General features: G+C 34.7%; 1 protein-coding gene across 1 annotated transcript in view; it reads right to left on the reverse strand.

Annotated features, from left to right (window-relative positions):
- Nucleotides 1–4,382: 4,382 nt before the first annotated feature.
- RPGR (retinitis pigmentosa GTPase regulator) overlaps nucleotides 4,383–12,188 on the reverse strand; it is a 105,441-nt gene continuing 97,635 nt past the window's right edge. The window contains exons 17-18 of the mRNA XM_044670162.1: nucleotides 8,774–8,862; nucleotides 4,383–4,828 (exon numbers count right to left, since the gene is read on the reverse strand). Coding sequence (XP_044526097.1) covers nucleotides 4,598–4,828; nucleotides 8,774–8,862 — 320 coding nt within the window. The 3' untranslated portion in view covers nucleotides 4,383–4,597. The remainder of the gene's footprint in view (nucleotides 4,829–8,773; nucleotides 8,863–12,188) is intronic.

The following is a 12,188-nucleotide window of genomic DNA, read 5'->3' on the forward strand; positions in this document are numbered from 1 at the left end:
ATTTCAAGATTTTCATAACTCTCTGCTAAAGTAGACTTTAATTTAGCTACCATAATTGTTAAATAACTGATACCAATGTTATTTTTGAATTGGAAATTTATTTTTCTCTTTATCCTTTAATGCTTTATCTAAACTAACTGTCACATATCCCTCAAGTTTTTATAAATTCTTTTTGAAGAATTTTGCTTATTTTCCCATATTGATTTGTTCTTCTCATTTTGACCCTTCAACTTCAGTATATTTTTGTCTTTGAGATTTTCTAAAACTCAAATTAGATTACGTGAAATGATCAATTCTATGGAAAAGTTTTCAACTCTATAATTACTGTTCAAATTTGAGATCCAATCAAGACAGATTCTTTAATTGAGATAAAACTTAAGACTTCCTTTTTATTTATCACAATTTTATCTAAAATTGCTTTGCTGGGTCAATAATTTCTTTTTTAAAGTCCTACTTATATACACTTCAATGTAATATATTTTATCAATTAGAATTTTTTGATCTTCTAAAATATAGACTTTGAAAGGTTCTGATGAGTATTAACTTCCTTTTCATTTGTTTCCATTGTCTACACGTGGAAGACAAAAAAAAGGCAATCCACCTTTTTTTTCCTCTGCAAAGTATTGAAGGACTTAAACACCCTTATCACATGTTATATAGACTTGAACAACCATTTTAGAACTATATGCCTGTATTTAAAAGAAATCTGTAAGACTGGAAATATTTTCAATTTTGATAGCATCACCAACTCAAAATGGAGAGCAAACTTAATTCTCACTTAAGAATGAACAAAGCCAAGCTCTGCCTCAAAGTAATTGATATAATCACCCAAAAGCACATCTGTAACTGGCAACAATTACTAGGGTAAAGTTAGTATTTAGATGGTAGTTTCAACTGTTTGATGTCAACCCTATTCAAGGTTAAATAAAACAAACAAACAAACAAAAAAAAAAAGACAGCCCAATTCTCTCCACTCTTTCACAGAATGAAGTAATGCATCTTTAGAAGCTGGGAGAAGAATATGCTTTGCTTCTCTAGTGAGACAAATCAATTGTTCTCCACCTATGGGCTTAAGTATCCCAAACTCTGACCCATGAAGAAGAAAATTGGGAAGCTAGAAATAGTATGAAAATAATCAGCAGAGACCTAGCTTCTGAATCTCTAGTTTACAATAGTTTGAAAGGGGGGGAAAAGCAACAAAAATAACCCGTTCAAACAACAAACTCAAAAAAGAGGTAATTTTCATATTTCACATTTCCTAAGTATCCATGGTTTCTGGCTTATTGCAAAGAACTTAAGGACAATAATTGTAACGAAATTCTTGCGCTGCTGGGTTGTTTTTTTTTTTTGTTCGTTTGTTCATATTAAGGCAAGTACCAGGAGTACAACCTCGGCATTACCATAATGTTTCCACTAATAAAATATTATTTATGGATCCTAGATTCAATAAGAACTTCTTTAGGGTACTAGAATATTTTGTTGTTACTCCAAGAGAACTAACATTACAAACAACTAAAATTACTTTGCTGGTGAATGTACAACTCTAAGACTGAAGTAATCTTTCCAGAGTGTACATTTCTTTCCTTATATGTTAACGTCTGTAGTGCTAACTAGTTTTTCTTCTTTCGTTGTTTTCACTGAATACTTTACACAGACATAAAACTACCTTGAAAAATTATAAAACATTCTATGCAAAATATTCATTTCTTAATATTAAAAATGTATATAAAGTATGATCCATGATATGTATTAATGCTTTTAATGACCTTTAAAAAGAGAAGCAGTAGATTTCTTCTTCAGAGAATTATTAACAGCATGGCATGAATAACAGAAGCACAAGAAAGGAAGATATGCTACACAACTGCAGGGAATATTCACACCAGAGAAGTCACATATCCATCAAAATATTGAATTAAGGAAAGTTTGATGTTACTAGAGAAGACCAATAAGAGGATATGATGTAAAGATCAAGAATTTTAGGCATAAAATGAGTCTTTAAACTTGGAAAGTATTAATAAATGCAAGCCCTTTTATTATTGAAATCAGCAGGATTTGACAATTCTGTTGGATTAATTCTAACAATGACCTTACTTAATCATTGGAAAAAAAAAAGAAAAATTGCAAACACAAGTTGGTTTCTCTAAGTTTTGTGTTCAAATGTTCCCTTTTCATCTGGTTGGAAGTTATATCTCAAATGGTTCTAAAACTCCAGGTAACAGTCTAGCATTATAGTTTATTTTTTATTGCCCTGCATTTTCCTGAAGTTAATTTCTTTCAAAGGTCAGATAACTCTGCTAAATTCAAATGAAATATAGTACAAGCACACTTTAGAGTCTAAAGGAAGATACAATCTTCTTGGTGCTATTACTACCATTAGTCGATTAGTACTCCTAAAATGGAGGTATACTTGGCTTTTCTTATATTTTAACACAAAGCATGGTTGAGAAAGGCATAAATGTGTTTCTCCCTCTGATCTCTTTTACCAAAGTTTTTAACTTAATCCTTTCAATAGTCTCTTACACAGGAAAAGTTTTTCAACCAAAATGACTGGAGTTTCTTGGCACTCTGACCTTTTCTTGTATTGGAATCCCACTCTGTGTGTGTGTGTGTGAGAGAGAGAGACAGAGAGACAGAGAGAGACAGAGAAAGAGAGAGACAGAGACAGAGACAGAGACAGAGAGAGGAGAGGGAAAGAGACAGTGAAGGAGAGAGAAAGAAGAGGAGAGACAGAGACAGAGAAACAGAGAGACAAAAAAAGGGAGAAGGGGAGGTAGGGGGAGAGAGAATGGGAGAGGGAAAAAGAGGGAAGGAGGGGAGAAGGGAGGGTGTATAAACACTTCTGTGAGTGTAGTGCTATATTTGCAACAACCAAGCTACCACTGATTCACCATTAATAAAATTCAAATTCTCCCCTAAGTTCCCATGTTAGAGTAACCAAAGACCTATGGTAGGGAGGCAGATAACCAGTCTGGGTCCAAAAAATATTCCCTTGGAGGAACCACTGAGCTCTGTCTTTTGTCCTTAAGATACCTGAATGGGAATGGAGGGGAAATAAAGACAGTAGACAGGCCCAAGATTTTTCATTCCAAAGAAATAAAAAGTTACCCTGAACAATGTTTCCTTATTAAGGAAGGTAGTATGATAGTGACAGTGGTAGTACCTACAGGGAAGAAGAAATGTACCACTATTCTGCATAAGGTCTGCACATAGACTGGAAAGGATGGGATAGAGCTATAATCCATGCTAAAAGGTTCTTCTCCCTAACCAGGCAGAAATTGGGGAAATGGAAACAAGGGTTTTTTCCTTTGATGTGTCCTAGAAATTGTGGCTCTGAGGAATACTTTGGCCCAGGGCAAACGCCTTTAAAACTATCTTTTAGCTATTTTGATGATCTTCAAGTAAATTTAAAGTTGAGACTGTGGGAGGTCATCATTGCATCTCAAATCCTAACCTGATCTGTGGTACCATCTGTATGACTTGAGCAAGAATTTAATAAACAGAATATCTTTTCCATTGCTTAGTGAATGACAAGGACTTCAATATAGGTACAAAGTATTCTATCACTAAGGGGTTAATTGTAAAGAGCCTAATGCATAGTCTTCATGCATACTGCATATGCATAATGTACAGAGCCTCCTGCATAGTCTTTTCTGTGGAGGGCAATGACATAAGTAGAATCTTATCTTATTAGAAAGTAGCTATGTCATCATAAATATTGTTAATATTTTGTACCTCAATGATTGATAGTATTAGTCATGCTATCTACCATCCATCTTAAGAGAATATCAAAATGACCAGATCTACCTTTGTCATTGCCTTGTTTGACTATCACAAAAAGAGAGATCTAGAAATTCAAAGTTGGGCTACTTGATCTTAACAAATGCAAATATTTCAAACCAATGGCTCCAAAAAAAGGAAATGTAAATAATGAAACTACACTATTAACATGTTTTTCTACAAAAGTGGGCTATTTATGTCAGCAGCTGTATATTGATTTATTTACCCTGGTAAATAAATTTTGATTCCATCAGCACTTATAAGTGACAATTTATAAAATTAGTGTTGTTAACAAAGTTAAATATGTCCTGATTTTTTTAACTAATAGCTGCAAGTGCCCCTCCAACTTTTATTCCTATTATCATTCCTATGAGTGTAACATAACAGAGATGATTTATTAAAATATGCTCAATGAAAACAATTTTGCTTATGTTTTTTAAACAATGCAAAAAAGTTACGAATATATACACTGTCATGCGTTTGAAATATTGTTTCAAGGAATCATAAAGAAGTAAAAATTGCTCAGTAAAAATTATTCAATGTCTGAATTCAGTTTTCACATAAAAAAATATATTTTTATTACAACACTGAACAATAAGGCCACAACACTTTAGTAAGATTTTCAGAGTGTACTTCTTATACTAATATTATCAGTAGAAATAAATACCAATACCATGGTCACAATGTCCAAACCCCAAGAAAACAAATAATTAACTTACAGTACAAAGTTCATTATCAGCAACTTTCTTTCAGAAGTCATAATTATTTTCAAGTATAAATTGCAATATGTGCTTGGAGACCATAAACAATAAATATGTATTTATAGAATTGTACATGACTTTGACTTTCTCTCCTGATTAGCTGATGAAGTTTCCATGTGATTTTGCCCTGTGTGGTTTTGGTTTTCATCTTTTCTGTCTTTCCCAATATCGGCTTGATCTCCTATTCGTCTTGTGTCTGCCATTACAAGTGGCTCAGAAATAGGCCTTGTTTCAAAAATACTCTGCACATTTTTCTGACTTGACACTGACTTCCTCTTAAAAAGGGAAACCTAAAAAAAAAAAGGCAATTGATATAACTCTTTGAAAGAACTGACAGAACAAATGACTTTTTCTTAATAACATATACAAGTTAATATCTTTCCATTAGGTATCATAATTATTTTATCATATCTTAAGAGAACAAAGAATATGATTGTGCCTATATACAACAAAATGAAACATTCTTAGACCACAATGCATCATTCATTATCATTCATTTTTCTATTATTATTGATAATGTTCAATTTTATCTAAAACTATCTAAATCAAGTCCCAGGGCATAACTTTCACATACCCTATACCTGTGTTGGCAAACCTATGGCACTCATGCTGGAGCATTCTGAAAAGGGCTGCTCCCTTCCCCATCTCCACACATGCCTGAGGACATTTCTCTCATCACCTGTCCCTCTGCCCAGCAGCCCAATGCTTCCTCCCTCCCCTGTCTGGGGTAAGATGAGGGCTCACAAGCAGCATGAGGGCTGGAGTTTGGGCACTTGGTCTCTAAAAGGTTCACCATTACTGCATTCTATATCCTGTTCTAATAATATCTGGAGTTTTACATAAGAGTTGCAAAATTAACATCTTAATATAATACCCTGGGGTGAGTCCAGGCTTGATGACTAGATCTTCATCTAAGATAACTAGATGCTCTCATATATTTATACTGGATTTCAACTCCATATTAGGCATTTGTATTGTTTCCTTTCTAGTCATTTTCTTAGGAAAGAAAAGATAAACTAAGAGCTAAATATTTCTGTCTTCTCTATCATGTTACTGTCATTCATCCATCCATCCATCCTGATCAAAGCCTTTCTTTTCCCTAAAATGGCTTTTAAAAATCATCCCTTTATTATTCTTAGCATTTCTTAACCTCATTCCAGACACTATCTTTATAGGACTACAATATATTTTTGTATTTATTCTCCTTCATATGCGCTTGCTTCTGGAATCCTTTGTATGAGTCTATTTTAAATCTAGGCTATTCAGTAATCAGCTTCTTTAGACAACTTCCCCATTCCCCCTCATTGGAATTGTTTCCTATTGTAACTTCAGACTGCCCTTAGAGAGTTTAGTCTATACCTTCCTACCTATACTTTTCTCAAACTCTTTGATATATGTTCTCCCCAAATCATATCAAAAAAGCCCTATTTTTTCTCTTTCCCTAATCCTAATAGGGTTCCAATTAATTTCTAATTCAGAAATCATCCATCTCTTCCTTTTGGTGAAAATTGGCAGTAGCAAGACAGTTGCAATAATTGTTTCTTCTACTTCTGGAAATGTAACATTATTATTAAGAAAAGCAAGAAAATTATTAACTGCTCCTCTTTATAAGGATGACATTAGAAAATAAGTATTGTTTTATTAGTTTAGAGATAAAAATCAAAGAAGCTGGCTTGAGGAAGAATTGGAGTTTCAAAGAGAGCTGAGAGAGAGTGATAATTTCAACTGATGTCAGTTGGAACCGTTTTTTTTTTTTTCTATGACAATTACATTCTTTGGGTGTGTTGGCAGTTGGCTTGTGGCAGTCAACAAAGCCACACGCAGATCCTTTCTCTCTCAGGGCTGGAGAAGGTAACATTCTTTGCCTCTCTCTAATCTCTGTCTGAGTGAAAGACCTGAAGGAGTGGAGTGTTTTCTTTTCCAACTTGGGAAACATTATTCATTTATCTGTTACTGTCTATAGACTGGATCTGTTACTGTCTATAGATTGGTTAAGCTCTGAAAAGACCAAAGAAAACCTGGTTAAGGCTCAGAGTCCTAACCTGATTCTTGTTGAGACTCAAGCAGCTAGCCTTGGCTATCTTTATAAATTAAAGGCAAAGTTAAGAATTATAGTGGTAGTTTTAGATAGAATAGTATAAAATTTTGTTAGATAAGGGAGGATTAGGAGAGTCTGTGAACCACAGGAGAAGTGGTTCCTTGTGGAAACGTGGAGTTTATTTGGGTGGAATTAGAATCTCTTAGAATTAGAGATCCTTTTACCCTCATATATATTTTAAATAAAAAGTTTAATTTTCTATACAAGAGTCTCTTTAGCATTCCTTGTGCCTGGCCCTGAAGGGAAGTTCATCTTTGAGTTTCACTTCACTTTACCACTGAAGATACTTTTGATAACATCTATCAAAAGTATCTAGAATCATTTCAAACCTTTATTTTCCTCCTATCTGGCTCCCCTATTTTATTTTTACATCTTCTGGCAAGAGAGAACACCCTATCAATGTGCCCTATTCCACAAAATCTCAGTGGTACCTCTGAGATCAAATTTGTTTATTGATTTGAGTTTTTTTAGTTCTCCTTTACTTACAACCTGCACTTTGTACATTTATAAATAGACATCAAAGGCCATTTATCAATGCCTTCTTTCTTGGATCTTGAATTATGTTTTCTACTGCTCTTCTTTTTTTTTAAACCCTTACCTTCTGTCTTAGAATTAATACTGGGTATTGGTTCTAAGGCAGAAGAGCAGTAAGGGCTAGGCAAGGGGGGGGTGGGGTTAAGTGACTTGCCCAGGGTCACACAGCTAGGAAGTATCTGAGGCCAGATTTGAACCCAGGACCTCCCATCTCTGGACCTGACTCTCAATCCACTGAACCACCCAGCTTCCCCCAACTACTTTTCTTTTAGAATATAGCTAACTATTTTTCATGATGGATAGACAGAGTCTTTTCTTTCCTAACTTTTTTTTCTTTAATTAGATCTGTAAGATTCCAGGCCTGTTTTTGTTTTTGTTTTTGTTTTTTTAATCAGTAACTTCATCCCTGTTCTTCATCTGACCAAGATTTCATCACATTTCTACGTTTTAAGCTGTGGGCCAGAAATCTAAAAACTATTCTCACATACCACCTATTCAACAGGCTATGCTGGAAGTATTCTGACCAAGATGGCATTCAGAGGATCAATCATCTTCCTCATCCTATATTTTCATCGATGTTTCTTAAGTTTCAATTAGCTTTACTGGCTGTCATGTCACACTGTATGGTTTTGTTTGAATTGCTATCTAACCATGTCTTCCCTTATATGATTATATACTTTATTTTTTAATCTAAGTTTAAAAATAGTATAGAATTTTACATTCATCTCTATTATAATTAAACTCATTAGATGTGATTCATTGTTCTAGCCTAGTGATTCCCAAAGTGGGCGCTACCGTCCCCTGGTGGGTGCTGCAACAATCCAGGGAGGCGGTGATGGCCACAGGTGCATTTATCTTTCCTATTAATTGCTATTAAAATTAAAAAAATTAATTTCCAGGGGGCTAAGTAATATTTTTTCTGGAAAGGGGGCGGTAGGCCAAATATGTTTGGGAACCACTGTTCTAGCCTATTAAAAACTTTTGAATTAAATTCAAATTTTCCTCTTCTTTCATATCCCTCTTGGCTCCTTCTTTTCTAGTCATTATACTAAGGGCTTTCTACTATGCTTTAACACAGAAACCATCATTTCTTGTTTTTAATTTTGGTTGACAGTATTAAATAATTATGCTAACATGAATGGGAAAATAAACATTGGCTTCTTGACCAAGGGCAAAAGATATTATATCAGTCTAATGAGAGGCTTATAGCAATTATCTGCCTTCTTGCTCAACGTAGCCAGGCAGAAAGGAGAACAAGGTTGAAAAGGCTGAGTTTCTGGAACCTTAAGTATATGTGCTCTGTTCTAGCTTACAACTCAGAAGAAAGTTTCCTTTCCATACTGCACAGTAAACAAACAAGAAATAGTCCCAGAATATCTGTGAATATTCTGTAGTTTACATGGCAGGTAGTGTAGAGCTAAATTCTCATTTGGCCACTGCCCTTTATTACTACATAAAAAGAGGAAAACATATGGCCTCACTTTTCTACATATCTATAGGTCATGAAACATATCAAAGGAATGAAAATATCTGAGTCAGGAAACCAGAAAGATTGAACCAATATTTGTATATCTGCAACAAGAGAGAAATTAATTTCACTTACCGTCCTTGATTTTTTAAGTAGTCTATTTGGTGCTACAATATAATATTCTGGGACATCTGAATTGCCTGGCATGCGTTCATTTGTGTTTCCTGAAATAGAATACACCTTTAGAAATATATTTCTGATTACAAGAAAGAAGCAAGAACTTATTTTTTCCATTGAAAACAACCAAAACCTGGAATTTCAGATCATGACTCAGAAAACTGCTAACAATACTTGATACTGCAGGTCAGCCTACAGATGGAAAATTCTGCTCAATTCTGGAACATCCATATGAGATGTTGACAGCTAGAGTGTGTCTAGCACCTAATGTGTTCTTTGATTGATGGATCTTGTGTGACATTTTATCTGTCTTCAAATAGCTGACATATGGAAAAAGTACTAGATATATAGTTCCAAAGGACAGAACAAGGGTTAGTGGATGAAAGTTAGGGGGAGATTCAATTTAACAGAAAAATTCTGACAATAGGTTTAACCATGAAACTGAGTACACCTTGTGAGGGAATAAGGTCCCTTGCTTACTTTAAGATTCTTTCATTCATGATTAAGTATGATTAAATAGGTTAATGTTTAATGATGGCCAAATACCCATCAGAAAGAACATATAGATAGCAGACAGATGTCTAAATTTTGATTCAGGAGCTAATCTTAAATATAATCCAAACACCAGAAAATATCTCCTTGATGAATGAACTGCTTTCACTTCAAGAAGAAACAGATGACAGGTGTTCCAATTTACACTTAAACTAATAATGAACTTGACCTATATACTTCAATTATACTCATGATTCTATGCCTCAATTCTTTTAATTGGAAACATTTAACAATTTCAAGTGCATTTTAATTGTTTTTTTTTTCAACAGAAATAGTGACATTTTAATAAATGATTTAAGTAGGGAGGACAAACCATAAGGAATAGAATGCCAAACCATGGCACAGTACTATAAGAACAGTGCCAGCAGTGTCAAAGCTTAGAAAGAGCTGAGACAGTTTTTTAGTTATGAGGGGAAAGGAAGAGGAGAAAAAACAGACATTATTAATTCTTACTTTCTCAACCAAAGACAATAACCTTGGAATGGTAAAGACAGAATATAGTTAGCCATTTGAGAGATGAGATCCAAGATGGGAAGGGTGATAATAAGCATGAAGATTTCCTTAATGAGTTCAATTCTCAACATCAAGCAATCAGGAAGCATTTTTTAAGTACCTACTATATGTCAGGCATTATACCTGTAGCTAGGGATAGAAAGATAAAATAAAACAAATCCTTGATCTCTAGGAACTTTTTTATTCGATAAGGTGTGATGACACATTCTGTATCTATCTAACTAGGATAGATCTAGAAGAGAAGACATAGAGGGACACAAAAGATGTCTTTATGCAGTTAAAATGCCATCATTTGGCCAAAGAAACCAACTGGACCCAGAAGGCAGAACCAGGGACAATTGGTGTCAAGTTGACAGAGGCTGATTTAGACATAACATTAAGAAAATCTTTTCAGCAAACAGAGCTATTCAAAGTGAATGAGACAGCTTCTGCCTTTAAGCAAAGTTTAAATGGTTATTTGTTGACTATACTGTAGAAAGGAATCTTATTTACATAGAATTTATACTATTTAAATTCTGAGGACCCTTCCAACTCTGAATTTCTGTGATTTTTATAAGAAGGCAATGAAAAATGAATTTTATATACAGTACATTTTGGAGGTGAGGATGCATAGAGTTGTACCCAAGAATGTACTCAAGAATGTCATAGTTATAATAGCCTGACTCTGAATTATGTTTGAAAAAAAGACCAGAGAGAGAGAGAGAGAGAGAGAGAGAGAGAGAGAGAGAGAGTGTGTGTGTGTGTGTGTGTGTGTCTGGATAGCTAGCTAGCTATATAGCTATAGATGGCTATAGATACACATATGAAGTGAGAAAGTAATAGATAAAGTAATATGCAATACATTTATGTTTTACCTCCAAGAAGTAAAATAACTTCATTCAGCATTATTATCTTTGTCCTAGATATAAACTATGTTTTTTTTGTTTGTTTGTTTTTGTTAGGTGAATGAAAAACTAGTCATTCTCAAGGCTATAGAAACAGCTAAAAAATGGAGATATCAGGTCACCAATGAGTAATGGTAGTTTGGATTTTTTTTAACATTTATTAATAATCATTTTTAACATGGTTACATGATTCATGCTCCTACTTTCCCCTTCACCCCCCCCACTCCCCCCACCCATGGCCGACGCACATTTCCACTGGTTTTGTCATGTGTCCTTGATCAAGACCTATTTCCAAATTGTTGGTGGTTGCATTGGTATGATAATTTCGAGTCCACACCCTCAATCATGTCCACCCCGACCCATGCGTTCAAGCAGTTGCTTTTCTTATATGTTTCCTCTCCTGCAGTACTTCCTCTGAATGTGGGTAGCATCTTTACCATAAATCCCTCAGAGCAGTCCTGGGTCATTGCATTGTTGCTGGTACAGAAACCCCTTACATTCGATTTTACCACAGTATATCAGTCTCTGTGTACAATGTTCTTCTGGCTCTGCTCCTTTCGCTCTGCATCAATTCCCGGAGGTCTCTCCAGTGCGCCTGGAACTTCTCCAGTTTGTTATTCCTTTTAGCACAATAGTATTCCATCACCCGCAAATACCACAGTTTGTTCAGCCATTCCCCAATTGAAGGACATACCCTCCTTTTCCAGTTTGTTGCCACCACAAAAAGAGCAGCTATAAATATTTTCGTACAAGTCTGTTTATCTATGATCTCTTTGGGATACAAACCCAACAATGGTATGGCAGGCATTCTTTTATAGCCCTTTGAGCATGATTCCAAATTGCCAGCCAGAATGGCTGGATCAGTTCACAACTCCACCAGCAATGCATTAATGTCCCAATTTTGCCACATCCCCTCCAACATTCATTACTCTCCCCTTCTTTCATTTTAGCCAATCTGCTAGGTGTGAGGTGATACCTCAGAGTTGTTTTGATTTGCATTTCTCTAATTAGAGATTTGGAACACTTTCTCATGTACTTATTGATACTTTTGATTTCTTTACCTGAAAATTGCCTATTCATGTCTCTTGCCCATTTATCAATTGGGGAATGGCTTGATTTTTTATACAATTGCTTTAACTCCTTGTATATTTGAGTAATTAGACCCCTGTCTGAGTTTTTCGTTATAAAGATTTTTTCCCAATTTGTTGTTTCCCTCCTGATTTTGACTACATTGTTTTTGTTTGTACAAAAGCTTTTTAGTTTAATATAATCAAAACCATTTAATTTACATTTTGTAATTTTCTCTAACTCTTGCTTGGTTTTAAAGTCTTTCCTTTCCCAGAGATCTGACAAGTATACTATTCTGTGTTCACTTAACTTATTTATAGTTTCCCTCTTTATATTCAAGTCATTCACCCATTCTG

This window comes from Gracilinanus agilis, chromosome 3 (genome assembly GCF_016433145.1).
Source record: "Gracilinanus agilis isolate LMUSP501 chromosome 3, AgileGrace, whole genome shotgun sequence".
Lineage (NCBI taxonomy): Eukaryota > Metazoa > Chordata > Mammalia > Didelphimorphia > Didelphidae > Gracilinanus > Gracilinanus agilis.